The sequence below is a fragment of the Syngnathus floridae genome, chromosome 3 (assembly GCF_059516105.1).
Source record: "Syngnathus floridae isolate MCC-2025c chromosome 3, RoL_Sflo_1.0, whole genome shotgun sequence".
Classification (NCBI taxonomy): domain Eukaryota; kingdom Metazoa; phylum Chordata; class Actinopteri; order Syngnathiformes; family Syngnathidae; genus Syngnathus; species Syngnathus floridae.
In genome coordinates, this window is record NC_142415.1 from 9,904,152 (window position 1) to 9,928,094 (window position 23,943).

The 23,943-nt window shown below is 42.0% G+C and overlaps 2 protein-coding genes across 6 annotated transcripts in view; one reads left to right on the forward strand and one right to left on the reverse strand.

Moving 5' to 3' along the window:
• LOC148400415 (protein TANC1-like) overlaps positions 1-15,085 on the forward strand; it is a 42,077-nt gene extending 26,992 nt beyond the window's left edge. Inside the window, exons 16-29 of the mRNA XM_088370907.1 lie at positions 95-203; positions 787-909; positions 1,861-2,097; positions 2,733-2,933; positions 3,591-3,672; positions 5,097-5,230; positions 7,570-7,693; positions 8,415-8,590; positions 9,127-9,259; positions 9,426-9,461; positions 9,531-9,622; positions 10,528-10,674; positions 10,984-11,084; positions 11,320-15,085. Coding sequence (XP_088227033.1) covers positions 95-203; positions 787-909; positions 1,861-2,097; positions 2,733-2,933; positions 3,591-3,672; positions 5,097-5,230; positions 7,570-7,693; positions 8,415-8,590; positions 9,127-9,259; positions 9,426-9,461; positions 9,531-9,622; positions 10,528-10,674; positions 10,984-11,084; positions 11,320-12,667 — 3,043 coding nt within the window. The 3' untranslated portion in view covers positions 12,668-15,085. The remainder of the gene's footprint in view (positions 1-94; positions 204-786; positions 910-1,860; positions 2,098-2,732; positions 2,934-3,590; positions 3,673-5,096; positions 5,231-7,569; positions 7,694-8,414; positions 8,591-9,126; positions 9,260-9,425; positions 9,462-9,530; positions 9,623-10,527; positions 10,675-10,983; positions 11,085-11,319) is intronic.
• Positions 14-23,336, reverse strand: wdsub1 (WD repeat, sterile alpha motif and U-box domain containing 1). 5 transcript variants are annotated; one of them, XR_015857480.1, is made up of 17 exons: positions 23,219-23,336; positions 21,548-21,964; positions 21,068-21,255; positions 20,828-20,914; positions 20,649-20,742; positions 20,378-20,411; positions 19,953-19,993; positions 19,380-19,486; positions 19,274-19,291; positions 19,070-19,096; positions 17,818-17,997; positions 16,769-16,903; positions 15,807-15,981; positions 5,073-5,207; positions 3,787-3,851; positions 2,514-2,871; positions 14-274 (listed from the first exon to the last, which is right to left on the reverse strand). XR_015857480.1 is itself a non-coding variant. In XM_088370911.1 (13 exons), the coding sequence occupies exons 2-13, from the start codon at positions 21,943-21,945 to the stop codon at positions 15,830-15,832; spliced, it is 1,458 nt and encodes a 485-aa protein (XP_088227037.1). In that variant the 5' UTR covers positions 21,946-21,964; positions 23,219-23,336; the 3' UTR covers positions 13,918-15,829. The 5 variants fall into 5 exon arrangements, 4 of the variants coding, with proteins under 4 accessions (XP_088227037.1, XP_088227034.1, XP_088227036.1 ...); XM_088370911.1 differs by lacking the exons at positions 14-274; positions 2,514-2,871; positions 3,787-3,851; positions 5,073-5,207 and having other exon boundaries at positions 13,918-15,981; positions 19,070-19,093; XM_088370908.1 differs by lacking the exons at positions 14-274; positions 2,514-2,871; positions 3,787-3,851; positions 5,073-5,207 and having other exon boundaries at positions 13,918-15,981.
• Between the last annotated feature and the right edge of the window lie 607 nt (positions 23,337-23,943).

The window sequence follows — 23,943 nt, forward strand, 5'->3', positions numbered from 1 at the left end:
CTGAACAACAAAATACTGTGAAGCCACCTTTATTGAGGGGGATATAGTCCAGAAAATATCTGCGCTATAGAAAGAACTGCCCGCATGTCTACAGGAGCGGCCATGCTCTCCTGGCGTTCATGTTCTCCAGACAGGAGGGCAAGTTGAACCGTCAGCAGACCATGGAACTGGGACACCACATCCTCAAGGCTCACATTTTCAAGGTGAACACAACTGTCAATTCAGTCCCTCTCTTTACACTTCGGCCAAGGCCAAATAGGTCAGTCTTTCCCATCTATGAGCCAAGGCACACAATTTACATTAGAAAATTCTCACTGCACACCACCAAAGAAAATTTTTACAAGAAGGGAATATATTGAAAGTGATCTCGTCTCCCTTTACTTACAAATTTACTTGATTGTTATTTTGACATCTGGGCCTGTTTCGTTGAATGCAAAGCTATTCATCTGCTGTCTGAATGGCAACAGATGGATTATATGGGTTAATGTCACATTCTGCCATCTAGCAGAAATGCACTGAATTGTTGCACCTGTCACAATACGTCACTATCAAGGATCCATTACTTGTTGTAATCAAAATTAAATGGTGTCATCCGTATTTGTACCCCAAACCGTTGGGTACATTTACAGTTGCTCATCATTGGGAAATGATTCATTTGTTACAAGTCCAAAAAATAAAGACACAATTTAGGGTAATTAACAAATACAAGGCTTTTTTTTATCTCAAAGCCATTCAAATTCAGATCACACACTATTGAATTTCTCTCTTTCCCTCTTGTTTATACAGGGTCTGAGTAAGAAAACCGGGGTGTCCTCCACTGTCCTGCAGGCCATGTGGGTAAACTGCAGCACAGACAGCCTGTCTGCTGCGCTCGCCTCCCTTAGGAATCTGTACACACCTAATATCAAGGTGACTTGACACACATAGGGCTGAAAAAAATCCTAGAATTTTCATTGGACACATAAATGGAATAAACTAGGAAATTATAACATTAGAGCAGTGGTTCTTAACCTTTTTGGAAATACCGAACCCCATCAGTTTCATATGCGCATTCACCGAACCCCTCTTTAGTGGGGGGTGGGGGGGTGGAGGGGATGACAAACCAGCAAATCAGTGTGACTTCTGCTGTTGCCTTTGCAAGACCAGTTCAGATATGCGTTATCGCGAATTTACACGACATTCAGGTGTGTTCGGTCATCCGCGGGGGGGTAAATGACATACAGGTTAAGAACCACTGCATTAGAGGTAGTTGGCGTGCTCTTAATAGGGAAGCTGATTAACAAAAAAAAATAAAAAATACATTTATAACAGCAATGATCTAAATTACAGGCAGAATATTTAAGTGTTGCAATACTTTATCTGTTAGTAATTAAAATTATTGTCATTATCTTTGTCCTATGCTGTAATCAGTGGAAAAAATTGTCAGATTTTTTTTCTTGATTTGAAAAGAGAAAAAAATCAGCTGAAATCACTTTATATGCTCTGGTAGGACACAAAAACCCATGTGGGTCATTGGTTCTGGTCCCAGTGCCTTGGGTTTGACACCAGCGTCACACAGCATCCTATTAATCTCAGTTCGGGCAGAAACTGCAGTGTGAGCCAATACTCAATATCACACAAGCCTGTGCAATAAGAATCTATCACCTTTCTGGAGAGTGTTCAATAAAATGAGAACACGATGACCTTCACTGAAGAAGGTTTATTGTCCGCACGTGTCTGTTCAGTGCATTGCGAAATTATTCAGAGAATGAGAAAAAAAATCATGTCATTATGAGGTGTGGCAAAAAAATGAATGTATTGCATTTTAGAATGAGACTATCATGTCTCATAATATGTTAATGCTCCTTCTACCCCATGTAGGTCAGCCGTCTGCTGATGCTCGGTGGCGCTAATGTGAACTGGTATACTGAGGTAGTGGGACACGCCCCCATCCTGGCCGTCCATTCCCACCTGGGACATGTAGAGATGGTGGGCTTGTTGATGGAAATGGGTGCAACCGTAGATATGAGCACGGACAGCGGCATGACGCCTCTGTGCCTGGCGGCAGCCGCGGGACACGTGGCTGTTGTCAGCCTACTCTGCAAGAGAGCGGCCAAGGTATGTCGCTCATGTGTGCGTGTGTGTCTGTATAGAAAACCCTTTGAGCTTTTATTGGATCACGTTAATATGGTATTTAAGGTCTTTGCAGTACTGTACGCCTGGTCTTCACTAGTAACACCCTTTTTTGTTTCTGTAACTGGTATCAGCACACACTTGCTGGTTTTTCATTGTGTTTGGCACCTTCTTTATGTCCTACGCTTTGTATCGACACATTTCCTATTGGTTGTTCTTAGTTCGTGTTTGGTGGCTTCTTCCCCAGGGTGAACTAGGAAACTAACTAGTAACATGTAGTTGTTCTACTCATATGCCAAGGTTGCCTACTCGTGTGCTGACATGCCATAAAGTAGTGAAGAAAAATGTTACCAGTAAAACACAGTCAACTTACAAGTGAGCTGAATTGCCTTGCCACTTACCAGTGAGGGCAGAGAGTGTATTTGTCCATGGACTAAGATGGATATCAAGAATATGGATGAACTACTCAGACGGCCCCAGGCAATTTGCTGGCTGGCCGGCCTTGTTGCGGCGTTTATTCTGGGAGACAGACGACAACTGCAGACCTCATCTAGGCCAGCGTGTTGGAAGCGATGGTCTGGACTGGCGCAAATCCCTCTGTGTGCTCCTCGATTTGCCAGGTGGCCCAGGCTGATAAGAATGGCCAGTGTGCGGTGCTCCACGCCGCACTAAAGGGCCACATGGAGATCGTCAGCGTCTTGCTGGGACAGGATTGGGGTCCTGAAAATGCCACCAATCCACAGCAGCAGCAGACGACCACTGGGAAAAAGCAGGCCGTTCAGCAGGCAGTCACAGCCGCAGCCAGCGTGGGACACACACAGGTACACGACATAAATGATGAACTCATCTTTTTTGAATAGCATTTTCCAAATTGAACAAATTACGCTCTCATCTCAAGGCACCACTGCATAGCGTATTCTACATATTCAGAGTTTGGCAGTGGCAAATTCACTTTTTTGCTGATTTTTGTTTCATTATCTGCCGAGACATCCAGCGTATCACTATATGCTCAGGCAAAAGAAATCACAGTATTGCTTTGACACCATTGGGCAAGCTTGTTGCCAAGGAACCTTGTTGAAGTCAGTCGAGGAGTTTCATTTAGGACAAATAAGTAAATAATTTGCCCCTATCTTCCTCAGTCAATCATTATACAGTAAATCCGCCCATATTTGCAGTGTGAAACTTTGGCTTGTTATTTGAACACAGAACTAATATTCTAACGAGTAGATGCTCAGGTTAATGTCACCCTCTGATGTAAAATGGAAGAGTACTTAATTGTTCTGCCTGTCGCTATTGGCCGCCGGCATAGATAGATGAGGAAAGATATATGAATTCAATTGTGTGAAATTGGTTATTTTCCTGCAGAGGTGTTTGGGAATCATTCATGTGGAGCACAGTGCCTGTCCTTGCTTTTATGAAGATGTTTTTTTTTTCTCTGTGCACAACCAAAACTAGGAGACAAATGTTTTTTTCTGCAGGTGGTAAAGTGCCTGCTGGACTTGGAAGATGAACAGCTGGCAGTGCAGATGGACGCTCACGATTCTCTCTGGGGAGAAACGGGTACGTCTCTTCCATCACTCATATCCATTTAGCATTCGCCCTTCCTTCCGTGTGCTACTTTCTTCCATTTGACCCACCTGACAGAGTTTGTTGTGTGTTATATAAAAACCTTACCTTCTTGAGTGAACATGAACATCAAAGTTATTTCACTGAAATGACAATCAGGCCTCAGGAGGCTTCTGTAGAAAAATAGAACAGAACCACTATTAGGTCCCGACCTATGGTTTTACTGTTATTAACTGTTGATTCAGTTGTTTTTTTTGGGGTATGAAATTGGAGAGCATTTCTTTTATGAGGAACATGTCGTCCTGCCACATTTGCAGCACATCTTATTCAGTTGTAACACACTTTGCCCGTTATTGCAAATGCAAGCACAGTTTAGGTCCATTTGCTGCAAGCATCATAGAGGCCTGTGCTATCTGTGCTTGCCGCTCCATTAGAGTGTAATTCTATTACACTGTACTCTGCCGTGCCACAGTGATGACATAGAAAGCTTGTTTGCATGAAGTAGCCTCTCAAGTATTCACATTTGCATGACCATTAATCTTTCATGGGCTTGGGAAATACTGGGAGGGCCATGACAAAGACGCATGCATTCAGCTTCAGCCAATTTTACAGAACGCTCAGTGGTCGGACTTCTTCACACTTTGGTGTCATTTTATTATCCTGATAGGTCACAGTGATCTGATGATGGCCTTTTACTTATGCCTCTCACACATGGTGAAAAACTCAAAACTTGCAGGCTGTTGTGCTTAAGTCGTGGACTCTGCAGTTGTGGATCGTGCCTATCATTTGTCTGTCTTCTGTACACATTTATAGGTTGGAATAATTTGAATCAGTCAAATGTGATAGATATCTCTTAATTTATTAATTTTATGGTGAACCTTTTACTGGCGGTAATTCTGGTAAACTGTGATTGGATGAGATTTTTTTCTCATATTAACTGTGTTTGTGGTTCTGTTTTTCAACACCCTTCATGAGTCACCTATGAGAATTGCTTTAGTATATAAAATAGAGAATGCAATTTCTGTTGAAATCGCATGTGATTGCTTAAGAACTGGAATGTGGAATAAGGTACTAAGTATGTAAAGATTTGATTTGGGATTTTTAGAGTGTGGAAAAAAAAGTATTGTGGAAAATAGTTTCCAAGCTGTACTGAATGAGCTGAACAGTTTGTATTTGGAAAACCAAAGGGGGAACTTGTTTTTTTTCCCAATGTCTCATTCACTTTTTTTCATGTTTTTTTTTTTCTTTGGTAAGGTAATGAAGTTGTCAGGTGTGTACGTCTACTGGAAGAGAGCATTCTACACAACACTGCACAAGTCCTGATTGAAAATAATTACAATGTCTTTGCAAGGCGAATTATGATAAACTAGCTACCATGGTAAATTATTCTCTACCTTATCGAAGCACTCTCTTTTCAGTCCTGAGTGCAGCAGCAGGCAGGGGGAGGATGGAAGTGTGCAAGCTCCTTTTGGATCGAGGGGCTGGGCTGGAGGTGCCAAATCGCAGAGGGATGGTTCCCCTCCTAAGCGCTGCCAAACACGGACACACACAGGTGAGCCGACACAAGCGCATTCCTCTACTTGATTTTCAGATGGACACATTTATATAATCATCCCATGAGGATAAGCGACTAAGAAAATGTATGGATGTATCATCCGTGATTGATATCTGTACATTTTTACAAAACGTCCCAAATATTGCTGCCGTTGCAAAGAATCCTTTGCTTTTCAGGGGACCAAAAAACCGACATACGTACTTGTGCCATGAAGTGAATGGAGCTGGGTAACCAAATGCAGCTTGGACCAGGGTTCATTGAAGAACTCAAAAGATAGACTAGAGACTCGACTAGGGACAAGACTAGAACAGAACAGACTGGAGACTAGAAACAAGAAGACATGAGACGCAAAAAATCCGAAAGGGGAGTGACACGCAGACAGGACTTATATACGTGACAGGTAACGCGAGGCAGGTGACTGTGATTAGTACATAGATTGAGAGTAGACACAGGAAGGGAGGGGTGAGCACACAGACACTGACAGAACTAATGACAACCTACACATAATGGACTGACCGGGGGCGAGTCGTGACAACTTGTTGAGCCATTATCATTTTATCATCAAAGAGTCCAAGTGTTTTTTTCTTTTTGACACTTTAGATTGCTCAATAATTTATTATCATTTGAACAGAGTTAGACATATCAGGTTTCATTACAATGCTAATAACGTGTGACTTGCATAATAAGAGTGTTTGTATTTGGGGCCGAGTTCAGTAAACGTATTCCTTGGGCATCATCATGGTACCAAGGGACTATCTAGAAGTGATTAGAAGAGCTTTATTAGACAAAAGTAGTGCTTTTCCAGTTTTATCCTGATGCCATGGGTTAAGGAGTTCACTTTAGATTATGTAATGCACTACTGCCATCTTGTTGCCAAGCAACTACCGTATTTGCCGGTGTACAGGTCGACTCGGTGTATAAGTCGACCCCCTAAAATTCGACGGAAATTTACGATTTTATGATATATCCTTTGTATAAGTCGAGCTCAATTGTTGCATTATATTAAACTTCAAAATTCAATATGCGAAATTTATTGACGAAATGTGTTCAAATTCCGGGAGGCCGTGCGCATGCGGCTGTTTATAAGCACCGCGGAGGAGATCGCGGCCGGCGAGCTCGCGCACGCCACCCGGCACCAACGGGAGACCGGAAATAGCTCCAAGCCGAGCGGATCGGCACTTTATAAGCACCGCGGAGGAGATCGCGGCGCCTCATTGGACTTCCAGCGGCCGGCGAGCTCGCGCACCCGCCCGGCACATCCGGGAGGCCGTGCGCACGAGCCAAGTGGCCGAAAATAGCCCCCGCCGAGCGGATCGGCTGTTTATAAGCACCGCGGAGGTGGTCGCGGCGTCTCATTCGACTTCCAGCGGCCGGCGAGCTCGCGCACCCGCCCGGCACATCCGGGAGGCCGTGCGCACGAGCCAAGTGGCCGAAAATAGCCCCCGCCGAGCGGATCGGCTGTTTATAAGCACCGCGGAGGTGGTGGCGGCGCCTCATTCGACTTCCAGCGGCCGGCGAGCTCGCGCACCCGCCCGGCACATCCGGGAGGCCGTGCGCACGAGCCAAGTGGCCAAAAATAGCCCCCGCCGAGCGGATCGGCTGTTTATAAGCACCGCGGAGGTGGTGGCGGCGCCTCATTCGACTTCCAGCGGCCGGCGAGCTCGCGCACCCGCCCGGCACATCCGGGAGGCCGTGCGCACGAGCCAAGTGGCCGAAAATAGCCCCCGCCGAGCGGATCGGCTGTTTATAAGCACCGCGGAGGTGGTGGCGGCGCCTCATTCGACTTCCAGCGGGCCGCGCACTCGCGCACGCCGCCCGGTTCAAATTTTCTAAGTGCAACGCACAATGAGATGCATGAGAAACGGCCTTGGTTACCATCACATTTGAAGCGATGAATACGAAGTTAAATTTTATGACTCGGTGTATAAGTCGAGGTCGATTTTTTTCGGTCGATTTTGGATCGAAAAAGGTCGACCAATACACCGGCAAATACGGTATATTGAATTGGTGCCATCTTGGTGCCAAGGAATTACTATGTTGAAATGGGTTGAGGAGTTTCATTTAGACATACAGTCCTAATTTTGTAAAATTGGTTAGTCCACAGCCCGAGGCCTGAGTTTGACACCACAAAGATAGAGACGAGTGAATGTTTTGTGAAGTTAATGGGGTGTGACTTACTTACAAAAAAGCTCAGAGCAATAGTATCCGAACAACCACTGAACAGATGCTTTTGTTTTACAGTTGTTGATGCTTTTTCATAGACTATTAAATCATTATCTTAGCTTATCAACGGTCTCGTGGATATTCTTTAAGGAACTCTAACTGCAATATTTTAGGTGGCAGAGTTGCTGTTGAAACACAACTCGGACATGAGCGTGTGTGACAAGCAGGGCCGCACACCGCTCATATTGGCTGCCTCGGAGGGCCACGGCAGCACTGTGGAGATGTTGCTGTCCAAGGGTAAGACTCTTATTCAATTTTAAATCACTTCTTCTACAAGTAATGGATCTATCTTTCTATTGCCATGGATGTCGGGTGACAGGTACAACAATTAAGTGCTCTTCAACTAGATGGCAAATAGAGGGTGACACAGGAGTGGATTTTCCCTCCCGTCCCATTCCACAATCCTGTCCCGTCCCAGTTTTGGACCATATTAAAAATAAATGAATAAATAAATAAATAATCATGCCTTATCCTGATGAAAATGACTCCCATTGCCATACTAATCCCATTCAGACTAACCCCCACTTCTGTATCGCTCCCATTTCGGAGGTCAGCCACATTAAACAAACAGACTGCATTTTACTCATTTATTGTTTGTCACCCCCTTCCTCATTATGGACACTGTTTTTCTTACTGGATAAGGCCTCTCCCATCTGCTCCTGTGAACTTTTCATCCTGTACTGTCCCAACTAGTTAGACAGCAAAATTCACCCATTTTTATCTATCTCAGGGGGTGGCCATTTTACCAATTGTTGTTAACTGACAATTACACAATTGCCTGGTCTCAGGTCACAACCAATCACGGCTCTGTGGTTTTATGATGCTCATCCGTGATTGATTGTGACCTGATCTACGATAATTTCCATTAATTTCTATGCCGTTCTGTGACCCTTCTATGATTTTTAAACATAGGTTCTCTGTCTCACGTACTAAGTATTCATCCGTCTCATGTGATTAGGCTCCTTGGTGTCTGCTACGGATCAGGAAGGTCTGACTGCAATGGGCTGGGCCTGCATGAGGGGCCACAAAGGTGTGCTGCAGCCTCTGGTGGATGCCGGTGCAGACCTGAACCAAGCAGACAGACAGGGACGCACTCCTCTCGACCTCGCCGCCCTTAACGGAGATGCTGATATAGTGGGTGTCATGCTGAATCTATCATACTGTACCTTTAATACCACAGCATAACAAGATTGCTTTCAAAGTAAAATGATATAGCTGATATATCATTTGAATACAAAAGTGATGGATGTGATGAAAGCACAGTGAGCGTAAGCATACACTACTTCATTGCTAAATTATTGTTTTATTTATTATTATAAATTAAAATAAATTACTTTAATCTTTAGTATTTAATTTTACAACACAGAATAAAAAATCAGCTTTTTTATTTGGATGTGTCAGTTTTTTTAAAATGTTGAAATGTCAGAATGTCGTTACTTTTAAAAGATCTGAAATCCATTCATTCATTCATTATGTACCCGGCCGATTAATTCCTATATTACATCTATAATAACTCAGATTTTCCTCCTCATTAGAGCGACAAAGATAAACCGCAATAGCAGAGATTTATTGAAATTCCATTTTCAATCTCTGATGACATACTGGAAAAGAAAATCATTGTGTGAAATGATTAAAGTGTAACTTGCCTATATGTTGCCCTTTCTGGTTAGGTACACTTTTTGCTAGATCATGGTGCAGTGCTAGAGAGGACGGACAGCAGTGGAAGCAGGGCTGCGGACCGGACTCCTGGCTGCCAGAATCCGGCTCTGGTGGCCTCGCTACTCAAGAAAGGCTCCAAAACTAGTATGTACACTAATGCAGCTTTTACGCCATAAACACAAGATTGCACGACTACATTGACGAGTTTAGCTGTGACTAAAGTGGCTGCTTTGAAAAGCAGCAAATCGAAACAGCCAGTTTTACATCCTCTTAACCATCTCACTTTTCTCCTTCTCCATCTTTCATCAAGCACAAGGCTACAGAACAGCACCGCATGATCGATCAGGTAGGTAAATTGGTGCAAGTCCCAGAGAGAAGGTGAAACCCATGAGAATTATTTGTGACCTCCGATCAGGTCACGCCACATGGGCCATGGCTTCCTCCAAACCAGATATCCTTCTCATCCTGTTGCAGAAGCTCATGGAGGAAGGAAACCTGCTTTACAAGGTATATGAAAGTCAAGGGTTACCTCTACAAAGAAGGTTAGGTCTTTAGTCTACCATCTTTCCTCAATCAACATAGTTTTTTGGGTTATTTATTTTGGGGGGGGGGGGGTATTCAGCGATTTGGTAATCTACCCACATTGAGGAGAACATCATATTATGTTTGCCAAATGATCATTTGCAGGATGAGAAGAAAAAACATCTTACATTCAGGTTCAATCAAGATGCATGTATGGGATATTTCATCAAGATGTCATGTACTTTCGGGTGGCAAAAGTGGTTTGATGAAGGTAAATGGCTTTTATATTCATTTTAAATCTGTCACGTGCTTCACAAATGTGTTAGTGTCATTCAAAAAGAAGGTGTTACTTTGGTAAATTTCAAGAGCTAAGTTCATTAAAAAAAATTGGTGTGATGGAAATTCAGACATCATGCTCTTTTTACTGTGTAGTTGTTGGGCTGATGTAGCTATCAGGCTCACCATTACTCAGTTCTATAAATGTCTCACAAATTGCACACAAATTTGGGAGAAAAAGCCTGCCACAAACCTGATGAGTTATTAGGCTCCCAGTCTGTTCCTTGAAAAGTGGCTACTACACTTCGCAATCTTCTCTGAACAACTATTGACAAATCTCCTCACACTAACTCACCTCATCTCACCCACAAATGGGTTAATTTGGAAATTGGAAAAAAACAAAACCATAAACCTTTCAGGTAATTTCTCACAGTGCAACCTTAAATGGAGGGTTTTGTCATCTCAGTTAAGATCAGTGGTAGTCAATCACTTTTCTGCCACCCGCAAGTATTCTGGCACCTGTTGTTTTCTAAACCTCATGTAATAGTCTGGGTATGAAAAGGTCATTGGGTTTTCCATTCATTTCTTTCTCTTGCTTCTTATGTGCTAAGCAGAAGGGACGTATGAAGGAGGCCGGCCAGCGTTACCAGTACGCTCTGAGAAAATTGCCTCGGGAAGGCCAAGGGGAAGAGTTAAAAGGGCTCAAAGACCTGCGGGTGTCTCTCTATCTCAACCTATCCCGCTGCCGAAGGAAAACCAATGTAAGGCTGCATCATTAGATGTAGGAAGGGATAGCAGAGGGTCTGTCAAGCTGAGATAAATTGTTCTAAGACACACAACTGTCAAAGTTGGGGATTTTCAGCTTTTAGTGAGATTTCAGGATAAGCCTAAAATGCACTACAAATGAACCTAATTTGACCCTCTCAAAATGTATGTCTAGCTGTGTCAGCACATTTTGCATAATGTCCGTTCTCTAATAAGGAGCTGAATAGCAAAATTTACAAATTGCGCTTGCTCCATCGTTTCCACTCTGCTCAAATGTTTTTTTTTTTTTGGGTGTGAAACCTCAGGACTTTGGCATTGCTGAGGACTTTGCAACTAAAGCTCTGGAACTGAAGCCCAGGTCCTATGAGGCCTATTATGCCAGAGCACGTGCCAAGAGAAGTAGCAGGTACATTGACTGTAAAACTGATGCTGTACATTTAAACACCAAGCTGTTCAGCCAAATCATATAATTTTGTCTCAAAGTCCAAGAGCCTAATGATAACATATAATGTTATCAGACTAGGGCTGATAGAAATTACCATTGACTTTACGAGAATTATAAATGTTATCAGAACACATGGGTGTGAATGGTAAACCGAGGTACAGCGTAGTTTTACTCCATATTGAAATATGTTCCCCAGGCAATTTTCCGAGGCACTGGCAGACCTCCATGAAGCCGCACGACTCTGCCCAACCAACCGGGAGATCCGTCGCCTGCTGCTACGGGTGGAGGAGGAGTGCGCGCATCATCAGAGGATATCCAGTGGCAGCAACACGTCACAGAGCTGGGACCCTCACAGTCACCACTGTCACACCCCTGAGGATGAGGCAGACGTGTGTTCACAGGGAAGTCTTGAAAGGCCAATCCCAGAAGAGCACTCTGAGCTACAGCAAGAAGAGGAAGAGGAAGAAGAGGAGGAGCTGAGCCTGCAATGTGGAAAAGGCTCAGAATGTTGGCCTCTAAATCCGTATGGTCCAAACAGAACTCTCCCTGGTGGTGTGGCCTTTGGGTTAGCTGATCAGATGGTGTGTTTTCCCCAAGAGGAGTACATTCAGAATCCGCTCTTTACGGATCTGCCTGACCCGCTTCTCGCTGTCCACAAGCAAAGTCAAAACCAGAGCGGGAGGACTCATCACCACTGCCACTCCCTGCAATCAGGGGCCAGAGTGGGTGGCAGACCTCTATCTCTCTGTGGCCCCTCCAGTCCTTTGCCAGGAAGACACATCTCCACCTCTCTGAGGCCTGTTCCTGCACTGGCCCTTGAAACGGAACATTCCGGGCTCAGCCCCACTGAACACTACCATCCCATGTCCCCGAGCAGTTCCTCCCCGCCGGGTCCTCTTCAAATGTACCAGCCCCGCTCATCCAGCTTCTCCAGGGGTTCCGACAGACTCTCTGCACACTCAGTGGCTCTGGATAGTCTGGCACTTGCTCTGGGCTCGGTTGTGGAAGTCAGGAGGGAGGCTGGTGGTGGAGCAGGAACAACAGGGTCCAGGGGTTCGAGCTCCAGTCAGGCCTCCAGTGGGAACCAGTCAGACAACGGCAAACAGCAGATGCTAGACCCCCCTTGTCCCCTCAAGAGCAGCGGCAGCTTCAAGTCTAAAGGCGAGATGAAGCCACGACCCTTCATGGGGGTTATGGACAAAGCGGTGCGAGTCCAGAGCCAGCAGACCTCCAGTTTTGGCCGACAGGGGCAAGGAGGAGGGGGCGTGGAAAGTTTCAACATGTCAGTCATGGAGTTCCAGGGCTTGAACAATGACTACAAGCGCTCTTCCTTCCAGGAACCGCTCTCTGGAAGTCACGCCAGCTGCCAGCAGAGTCGGGACCAGGGAGAGCGGCTCCACCAACGAGAGGCAAGAGCCGCCATGTCGTCCCACCTACGTTTTCCCGAGGGGAGGAACAGGCAAGCGAGTCTGACCAGAGACAACCCAACGCTGCATATGGCGCCCATGAAGCCCAAACGCTCCTTTATCGAGTCCAATGTCTGAATAATTGATCAAAGCCCAAAAGAACACAAAGTCCCATACAAGGTAGCTACAATGCAAGCCTGTTTGATGACTTCTGCTGCAGCGTCGCATTTACAATCGAGAATCAACCAGTGGTCTGCTTCTGCTTACATGTTTACAGCTAGCGCATAGTGTGTTAAAGATAATCACACATACCTAAGGTAGGGTTTTTAAAGAACTAGCACATTATCTGAACAGTAGTCCTGATATACCAACTGGGATATTTATAGATAGTAGGCGCCAAGATACTTCCGGGTGGCAGAATCCAACTGAATGAATCGATGACAAAAAACCATTGAGCTTGGGGTTGCGCTGACAGCTTTAGCCTCGGAGTTTGGGATTTTTCTTCCAATTTGGAAAAAAAATTGCAATCCAACTAAACTTGTGGATGAGCAGAATTTGGCAAACGGATGTCATAAGCGGCCTTTACTCTCTGTAATCTAAAACCATTTGTATGAAATGAGCGATGTACGACTACTGAAATGCAAAATTTGAAAAAAGGTATAGTAATTCTTTTTTTTTTGTCTTTGACAGCTAATTTCAATTGGGAGTGGCAATGAATACCTTCAAGACACTACTGAGTTCATAATTTTATCAGCCAAACTGCTTTTTGTAATGAATTTCAGGTACCGCTTCCATTCAGTACTCGAATCTTTAGGCTGCGCTCAGAAACCAAAGCAAAAACAATCAAGCAACAACTCTGCCTCATATTTTGAATAACTTGTAAATTGAATCAATAGTATTGCATCATACTACTGTAAATTATTTGAATGGTTTTCTTTTTGTGGGCTGGTACTGGAAGTCTTACTTTTATGGGAGATCAAACACCCATTCAAATACATTTGAACTGTTTATTAAGAAAGAAACATGGTTAAAACTCAGACAAAGTTAGACTGATCAATGAGAATCTGCATAATTAACTAACATTGGTCATGGTAGCAGCTGTCTTAACCAGGGTTTCTTAACCAGGGGTACGTCCAGTATGGAAAGGAACATTTTACTCAAATTCGAGACCTTTATCTATGAAACTACAATGGGTAAACGGACTTAGTATAGATTGCCTAAAGGAAATGTTTATTCCTTCAACAGCCATTTCAGTACAACCAGGTGAAAGAGGAGATTGTAAAAGAAATAAAAAAAAATACATCATTTTCCTCTGCCACTACAGATAGTACTGTATGTGGTGTTGTTAATATTTATTGAATGTTGTTGTTGCAAAAAAAATTAACAGCCCAAGTTTTTTATTTTATTTATCTGTTCAAAATATTTAATTGTTCTACATTTCAGTGTGAAAATTACATATAGTTCAGAATTTAAATATAATTACCATTAGAAAGGATGTTCTTTCATTATTTTTGCTCTAACATCATAAGTATATCAGATGCATTTAAAAAACAACAACAACCAAAACTATTGTTTATCCTGATCGTTTCGGGTAAATATATCATCCGCAAAAACATTTTTTATTGTGAAAGGCTTACCAATGAAACATTTGATGGTCGGCTTCAGCTCGGTGCAGTGCAACTGATAAATTGCATTTTCATTCATTTAAATGAGACTAGATGATACGAGTGTGATCACGGAATAAATTGAAGTCGTATCTCAACATTCCTCTGTACGTTGGTTTTTCAAGAGAAAGTTTCATTCGCCACCCGGAAGTACATGTGTGATATCATGATGAATTGTCCTATATCAAACATTCAAGTCTGAGAACGTCTTGTGCATGAATCATAATAATAAACCCCATGCTAGGATAAGACCATTCTGATTGTGTCTTTTAAAAAAAACATTTATATTTGTATCATATACACTATATTTGAAGATGATATATTTACTTGTAAATGGCTTTGTCAACATTACAGCTTCCTAACGACATCAGATTTTTTTTCATAAACACATAAAACATGACAACGTTAGAACATCCTTGTCAATGTTGGTTGCTTCAATATTTACAGTATATGGCTTTTATTTTTGCATAGCAGATGACTTATGAAGTGTTTACTGGTTTTATTGAAGTCAAGAATTAAAAATACACAATAGGCATTACAATTATGTCTATAGTTGTCATATACACTTTTCATGCTATGAATACAAAATGTGGCCACAATTAATGTGGTACAATAAAAGAACAAAGATGACTGTAGGTCATTATTTATGCTTTACAGGGTGTATTTGGATTAAGAGAAAATAAACATTGAAATGTATAGATATAAAATAAAAGAATGTCCATTTATGAATGCTGGGTGTGTAAATTGTCCTCATGCAATGTGTAAGGAGAACAAATAATGGCTACATTAATAAAATACAAAATATTTTAAAACAAGATGTTTATTCTTGTGGATTTAATTTGCAGTGGTATAGAAGGTGGCGGCAATAAATTGAGAGCTGTTTCCAATAATTCTCACATAGATTACTACTAAAACTAGTAATCTAGATCAGGGATGGGAAACTCATTGTACTTTGCATACTTCGACTGACAGCAGTTCTTGTGGAGAAAAAAAATCTCAGGATTCATTGCAGCATGCAATACCAAACTGAATTTATAAGGCAAGACATCAATCATTAGCATTTAGGTGTGTTTAAATGTATTTGTTGAATGTGTGTCTTAATTAACTGTAGCGTTTAATTAAGTTACATGAAACCGTGACCAATACAGTACTTTTTACTCTTTTCTGAGTCATACTTATCTAAAGTAACAGTACACATAAGTACTTCCAATTAATTATAATAATTAATTTTATAAATATCTATTTATATATATACTATATGCTATATAATATTAAAGATTGTTTTAATTTATTAATAATAATCTTTAACTAGTTAACCCACTTCTAGTTAAGACTAAGTCTACATGTGACTGAAAGCTACTCACATTTTAAAATATTGAAATAATTGAGGAGAATGTGATGATTAAGGGTGTAAAATGTCATCTTGTATTGTCAAGTTCTGTTAATGTGTAGTTTGTTGTGCAGCCGGCCTAACTGCAATCATAATTATGATTGCACTCAAATGAATGAGCTATAAGAGCACATTCAACTCTGCCCACATGGAACAACTTGACACTAATGAAGTGAACTTGCCCATGACGAAGGTGAAACATCATGTACTTCTACTTGTGTACCTGAAACGATGTGGTGCTGCTGCTTAGTGGCTCGCCCTCCACCGAGCAATGGCCATCTTCAACGTGTGATTCGGTGTAAGCAAAGTTGTGAGTAAGGGCAGGTTGGTCATGGGGCTGGAGCGGTTCTTGGTGTTGATCCACATCGTGATGGCCTCCCTCTCATACGAGTAGCCATCTATGGGCATGTGCAAAGTACATTGGATAAGTGTTGGACAAACATCACTGACTCAGAACGCCAATATCATCGAGCCTTGCCAACGTTTGTGTCACATGTAGGTTTGCAATGTTAGAACAATTTTCAGAAACTTTCCATGGGAATTGATGACTATTAACTGTGTATGAAACAGGGATTTACAAAACTGAAGGTTAGGGAATGTAAATATAGGTAGGGAAAATATTTTTTTGCAAATTATTGACTAAAATAACCACATTTTACTCAAGCACAGCGGGATCAGGATTTATGGGTTTCCGTTTTGAGCTGTCCCTTGGTTGAATTTAGTTTTTTCATAACGCTGGGAGCTCAAATTCAAGTTGCCAGTGAGTTTCAGTTACGTCGCCACTTGAGTCAAATGAAAGCAAATTTGCATGGGTCAATTTTTTTTTAATATATTTAAGTATGAAAATGTATTTTTTAATTTAAATACAACTAATTGCAAATACTGGTAATTAGCATATATTCACAATAATTCTCACGGTTCGCAGAGTTCCTAATTTTGAAAACAGTGCGCCACTGCAACATAAGATGTGAAAAATCTGTAAATTACGGCTGCCATATTAATTGCCAAGACAAAAAGTTAAAATATGGATCTGCCCCACTCAAAATAATCTTCAAATAGATGAATTTGCAAATGCCATACAAAGAATATGCTTACGTGTACCACAGTGCTTTCCCTATCTTAAATTCCCATGTAAACTTTCCAACAATTCAGTGGAAAGTCCCAACCCTTGGACTTGTGCCTCACCAGCAGCAAGGACTGGGTCTCTCATCAACTCCCTGGTGATTGGACACAAGAACTCATCAGGAACTCCTGAACAGACCAACGCATTCTTCAGCTCCTCAACCTTCCGGAGGACTTTGCCGCGTAGTCCCACTGATTCTGCACACACATACACACACACACACACACAGTCATAGTCACTGTACTCTTATTAAATGGGAAATGGAACAAGGTGGAGTGACAGTTGACTTAATTCAGAATTAAGATTTGGAACATTTGCTCCCTGCGTGTTTTCAGCTTGTGAGTGAGTCAATATGGATGGAAGCACAACTGCTGACTATCTGTGCAAGTCAGTGAAATATCAAGCAGTCAGTCCTGTTTGTAAGTGTGCTTAATAAAAAGGGACAGCATTTTATGGTTAAAAAAACACTGGAGAATTATGAAGCCAGTCATTTTATACAGACCCTGATAATCTTGCTGGTACAGTGCGCTTGCATGCACTCTGTGTTATATTCAGTAAGGAACGCTCAAAGAGCTTTTATTCAGTTGAACTTCTTCCCCACGCATAAAGTGCACTCATACAATCATTACCATAGAGTGTGCGATGGGAAATTATCCAATGTCAATTCTGATTTATTTCCTGATTAATTCTTCTATGCCAAAACTACACTACTTGACACCTGCATAACACTTGTGACTTACTGCACTGAAAAAAAGTACTTACATTTTGATTGCACATGATTAAAATGTGGTCAACAGGCGTAATTTTCACTTCTTCAAATGGTATCTTTAACACATCTAACAAATCCAATGAGACAAAAGATTTTTCAGTGTACTCTCTAGCGAATCACAACTTCATAGTGTCAATAATAATAATAGCGCATACGGTAGTTGTCAACTACTGCACATTTTAGTCTCCCAATTATGTCAATGCTGTCCGAGTACGGTGCTTGTCTTCATAAGACAATTCAGCACACTAGTAGAATGATGAGACCTCTCGAGTGCTGCTATTGCCTTCCACTGGGTCTCATAGTAATACCACCGTTTCGAGAGTTGCAGCGAGCAGTTCCCACCTATGCGCAGTTCTGACAGCAGTGTCTCTCTGGTGAGAGCCAGCAGCTCAATCCCGTCAATGTTGTTGGCCCTGAACGTGTCCACCAATGCCTCCAGCCCTTCCTCCAACAGCCACACAGACACATCCTCCTCTGACCAATCACTGACCAGCATCTTGGATCGACCTGCCGATGTCGATGCTGGGAGGACAAAGCAGAGTGACAGTTGAGTTTGCCGCAGCCCCCCTCCTTTTATTTAAAAGGCACAAATGTTATCTTGGAGCCCTGCCGGCTACATTATAGATTCATCCTGAGAGCTTTCATTGACATTTTCCTTGACAAAGGATAAAAGTGCAGTATAAAAGGTGCAGGCAGATCAAAAGCTGACATGCACTAACTCATACACTGAATGTACTATATACGTAGACAAAGCCATTGGAGAGACTTGTGGAGCAGGCATCTTTATGGACCTTGCTTTGTACACTGGTGCACAGTCATGCAACAGAAAAAAGCCTTTACCAATTGTGTTTTTTTTTAAATTTATTTCTTTTAAATTAGTGAACACATACGTACTTATCATACGGGAGACAGTCCAGATCCAACCACCAACCGCAGAATGATAGACCGTATCATGTTTTTAAATATATCATTTTACCCTTACCGCACACTGTCAACACATTTAAACTCATTAAAACACTTTTAAACTCACTAAGTCACTGAGCAATACTATAGATTTGTTATAGTACAGTACATGACATCTTGTGGAGGAGGTTTCGGCCCGACGCGGACAAGATACACCTGTAGATAATTGCAAGGCTCGAAATAACTTTTCATTTCAAGAGCAATTTTACTAATTAATTTGCTCATTCCTTTGAGGAGAAACATATCTGAGGAGCATTTTTTTGCAAGTGATTCCCAAGGACAAGGATTTTATTAAACGATAGAAATATAATAATACTACAATGGGCAGAGATGGGAAATTCAGGTCCCAGAAAGTAAAAACCCTGCCACAGTTTGGCTTGAGCCACAGGTGCTTCGACTCAACGGGCAGGTAACTGAGGTTGTGGCAGGGTTTTCTCTTTTTTGTACCTGACATACCCAAAGTATGAATATAGGGGCTCATGCATTGACAGCTCCTAGCTGCTAGAACTACGTAGTGTGAATTGCACAATGTATTGACCTTCGACACTTCACACGTGTTGCCATGTGCTTGACTTTGTTCCAAAGATAAGGTTCCACTGTCAACACTGGTGGAACACAGGTAACAGCTTACCTTGGCACGTGGTCACAGTGAACTCTTCTGGAAGAGAGAGCATGTTTAAGATAAATTACTAATAATAGTACATAAGACAAAGTGTGGTGAAAATATAATTGGATCAAGATTCTCTCAGCATGCTAAGAGTGTCAAATGGTATAAAATCAAGACAATAGACCAACGGGAATAGTAAAATGGAACAAATGTTAGTATAAAGCTTACCAGGCAATGATTTCCCAGCTGTGATGCAGCAAAGCAGGTGTGAAAAAGACAGAGACGACAATGAAAACTAAAAAAAATCATGATAAGGAGTTTGTGTTGCTCTCACCATGACCACTGCATCCATCTTCCACTTTCCAGATGTTCACCGTCTTGTCCATGGATCCTGTGGCTATTAGTGGTGAGGTTGGCGAGAAGGAACACGCAGTCACATACCTGCGGCAGAGGATGATTGTCATTGCCTCTCAGCAACCAGCAAAATCAATATACATATTGGCTTTCTTCACGTAGTGCAAAAAATGTTAGTACTGAATGCTAAGCAACGTGGTCTAAAGGCTATTGTGCAATGAATGACATTTGGAACTTGCTTCGCACGTGATTGGTAAAACTATATGTTATATTATTTATGTATGTGAATATTTACCCATTTTACAACATTTTGATTTGTGCAGTGATTTTTGTGAAATAGTTAATGTTCTAATTTTCCATCGAAGTATGCCTCAACAAGACCAGAGGTGGCACAAGTAGGCTTGATGGATATTACAGGACAGTCACGCTATCCACAATTCACTCATGGCTGGACCAAAACAAGACAGACAACACAATTGGAATACAAATGTGATTGGAATTTGATTTGTGTGATCAAATCTACTGTATAAGCTTTGCATCTCGGACGACCCACCTCTTATGCTGATTCAATGTGTAAAGCAACACAGCATTTTTCTACAAAGTCAAAAAGAAAAATAATGCGTATTAATAAATATAACGATATATAAGAGTCACCATAATGTATGAGGTGTTGAACATGCAAAATATAACCTCTGCTTCTCATGCCTAAAATAAATAAATATGACTTTTGAGGTCTGCACAATAATTTATCACAACATTACATTACAGTAGATCAAAATTGAAAAATTTGCTCCTCAAATGAAGTCACTGATTATCAAAATTGCTTCACAAAGACAAAAAAACAATTTTGAGCCTTGGATTTTTGGGGAGTTTCTTAAGTGACTTTTTGGGCGAGTGGCGAGTTGCGAGTATGAGAGGGAATTGTTATTTTCAGCCTATTCGGCACCTCATACTAATCAACTTGAACATGGAACTCACTGCGTCATACACTGTCACTGTTTTGTCCACAGAGCTGTGGAATTAAAACAAAAATATTGAGTGAGTTTCAGATGTTCAGTAATAAATTGATCCATGTCACCCTCCAGTGGTCATATCCTTCAAAGTCATTCTATTTATCTTGTGACGTCATCTGGTGTAAATGATTCAACTAGCCTGGAGATAATAAATTCCATTGTCATTGTGACTTCTCAAAAGGATGACCATACTGTTGGGCCACAAAATGTAACAAATTCTCCACCCTCCTTCCTACCCTGAGACAAGCAGTTGTCCATCTGAGGAGTATGCACACGTGAGGACTGGAGCTGACTGGCCAGTCAATGTATGCAGAAGTTGCATCTTAAAGGCTACAAAAGAGAGAAAGGTCCTGAATGGCAAAGAATTCCGGCGAGACCTCGAGTGTGTTTTGGGCATTTTTCTGCTGTGGTTTACCTCCAGAACTCAGCTTGTTCAGGGCCCATATCTTTACATGACTGTCTTGTCCACATGACGCCAAGTGGAACTGTACAACTTGACTGTCTGCAAGACAAACAATCAGAAATGGAAGGTCATTGAATACGTTGTGGTTCACCGAGCTGACCTAAGCCATTCTCTGTGTTTCAATTACAACCTTCTGAGGGCGACATCTTGCATATATGTAAATGAAATAAAATGACAACAAGTTTATCTGACCACTGAGGATGTTGGGAGCGAAGGCGCAGCAGGTGACTCCGAGGTCGTGAGCGTTCTTTTCGGCGTGGAGCTGGTTCATATCCAAATCCCACACGCGGAGGTGCCCGTAGGTGCAGCCGGTGACAAACATCTGGCCGCATGGGCTGAACGAGCACGCCACCATTGATGTGTCACTCACGCAGCTGGTCCTTCACAAACAGTAGACGCTTTTAGACCCCTTGCACACTATTTATCATGAATTCACATTTTTAACAGGGGACGTTTGAAGCACCTTTGGTGAAAATCCACAATATTTAAGTAATTAAACCTTATAAGAACATTGTATATAGTTTTAGACAAAAAAATAAGGTTTGGTCATGTGATGTTGGCAAGCTGTGAAAAAAAATTCTATCATTTCTCAGTACTACAGATTTTCAGCTTTCATGGGTGGGTCTGTAATGTATCCTTTGCAATAAATTTAGTTTCGTAATACTAACTAACCTGCGGAGCTGTTTGGCTGGGAAATCCCAGAGAGCCAAAGACCCATCAGATGCACCCGAAATCAGATGGGTGGAGTCCGGAGACAGCACACAGATCCTAACGGGGCTGCGGCCAGGATGTTGCAGAACGGCCTCAATGTCCCCGGTGGCCATGGACCACACCAAGGTGGTGGCATCCGTGGAACACGAGGCAAGGAACTGTCCACAGGGGCTGAAGCAGCAGCAGTGGACACTGTAGCCATGTCCTTCCAGCGGCGAGAAGGCCAGCTCAGAGAAATCCCGGGTGTTGTACACCCTCACGGTCTTGTCTCCGGAACATGTGGCTAACAGTTGTGCAGAGAACGCGCACCAGTTGACATCATCTCGGTGGTCTTGTAAAGTGCAAATCAGGGACACCATTTGGAGAGATGGTCCTACACTGCCATAAAAAAATCAAAACATAAACATTTTGGTGATTTTTCTTTTTAATTTAAACTGTTGTCCGGTGATCAGGAGGTTGACTCTTGATTCCAGTCCACTTTCATACTTCTTTTCCCCTCAGGGGTCGCCACAGCAAACCATCTGTTTCCATCTCACCCTATCCTGCGCATCCTCTTCTCTCACCCTAACTAACTTCATGTCCTCATTCACTCCAATCCACAAATCTCCTCTTCATCTCTGCCACCTCCAGCTCTTTTTCCCAGAGCCACTGCATCGCTGGTCTCACCACTGTCTTGCACACCTTTCCCTTCATTTTACTTTAATCACATATCACCCCTGACACTTTTCTCCACCCATTCCACCCTGCTTGGATGCGCTTCTTCACCTCTTTTCCACAATCTCCGCTGCTCTGGACTGTTGACCCTAAGTACTTAAAATCCTCTACCTTCTGGATCTCTACTCCTGGTAGCCTCACCATTCCCCTTGGATTGCTCTCATTCACACGAATGTATTCTGTTTTCTTTCGGGAAATCTTCATTTCTCTCCTTTCCAGGACATACCTCCACCTCTCTAGACTTCCCTCCACCATGCTCCCTACTCTCACTACAGATCAAAATGTCATCTGCTAACATGATGGTTCATGGAGATTCCTGTCTGATACGATTAAGTTGAATAATCATGTCTTGACAGAACTGATTTTTTCCCAATGTGATTACAAAGAATTCCACATACATACATTTTATTTTTATTATTATTAAACATTTCAGCATTCAGACATGGTTTATCCAGAAATTGCACTTCTGGGGACATTATAAAATTCTGTTGTGCCCATTGTTCCCCCCTCAACAACTCTATCCTGTGTTTCGGATCACTTTAAAATAAGCATTGTACTATATTTGATGGTCGCAGACACATTCGTTCTTACGAGTGCCGTTGGTTCAATTGTCTTAGTAGCGAGGACAAATTTTGTACTACGACATAGACCTGTAACTCGATGTCACTTATGAATTAAATGCTTAAACAGTTTCCCATTGACGATCAAATTAACCCTAACCTTAAACAAAAATGATCCTAATAGATTGATTTATTATAGTAAATTCAGAAATATCGCATAGCCAAGAAAACCCACTCTAACGAATACACGGAAGCGAATTCATAATGTGCCATAATTCACGTCAATAAATGTTCGCCTCCAGAACGTTATGACGAGAGGTACTACCTGTATTTATCAAAGAGTAAAATGTTTACTTACCCACCACCACAGCAACAAAATCGCTGACGTTACCGTTTTTTGTCCAGGCTTGAGAATCGGTTTCGTTTACTTCCTGTTTACAATTCACTGTGACATCATAAATGACGTCACATACCTGACGCGTTTCCCTTGCATAATCCGTTTTTTGCATTGAATGTACCGTGGTTTGGCGATCATACGCATTATGACGTTACATAACAGTTGCCATCCAATTCCTAATTAATATTTCTATAAAATGCACACATGCATATTCAGTTTTTTATTCCAGTCAGTGTAACTTCATTATATTACCGACAACTGCTTGCTGTTAATAAAGGTTGTCGAATGACATGGTTTTGCATGGTCATATTTTGTATATAATACATTTGGGATCGGGAGATATGCGATGAGGGCCCTCCAAATATTTTTTTTTCTTAGGGCCCCAATAGGCCCTGCTGCAATATTACTCCTTAACTGTTTGTAAATAAATGCTCTTGATTTGGGAATGCAACCGAAAATAATTAGGGAGGGAAAAAGTGTTGTCCCAAATGACGCAATCATTGCTGGAATGGTCTGATTGGGTAAATTTGGAGAGTCTCCAGTAATGTGCAAATGTGGATATGTGAGAATATTACATCTGGTGCAGAAGAACAATGCACTATTCTTTGCATTCAAACAGTAAGTGTGAGAGTCTCCAGTAATGTGCAAATGTGGATATGTGAGAATATTACATCTGGTGCAGAAGA

Bases quoted from the DNA above. Each gene is read 5' to 3' on its own strand.
- wdsub1 (XM_088370908.1), bottom strand. From the start codon at position 21,945: ATGGTGTCCCTGATTTGCACTTTACAAGACCACCGAGATGATGTCAAC. The intron at 20,412-20,648 runs GTAGGAAGGAGG...TTAATTCCACAG, and splicing joins GGACAACTGCTTGTCTCAGG to CTCTGTGGACAAAACAGTGA. The intron at 16,904-17,817 runs GTGGGAACTGCT...ATGTGTGTGCAG, and splicing joins GCTGTCAGAACTGCGCATAG to AATCAGTGGGACTACGCGGC.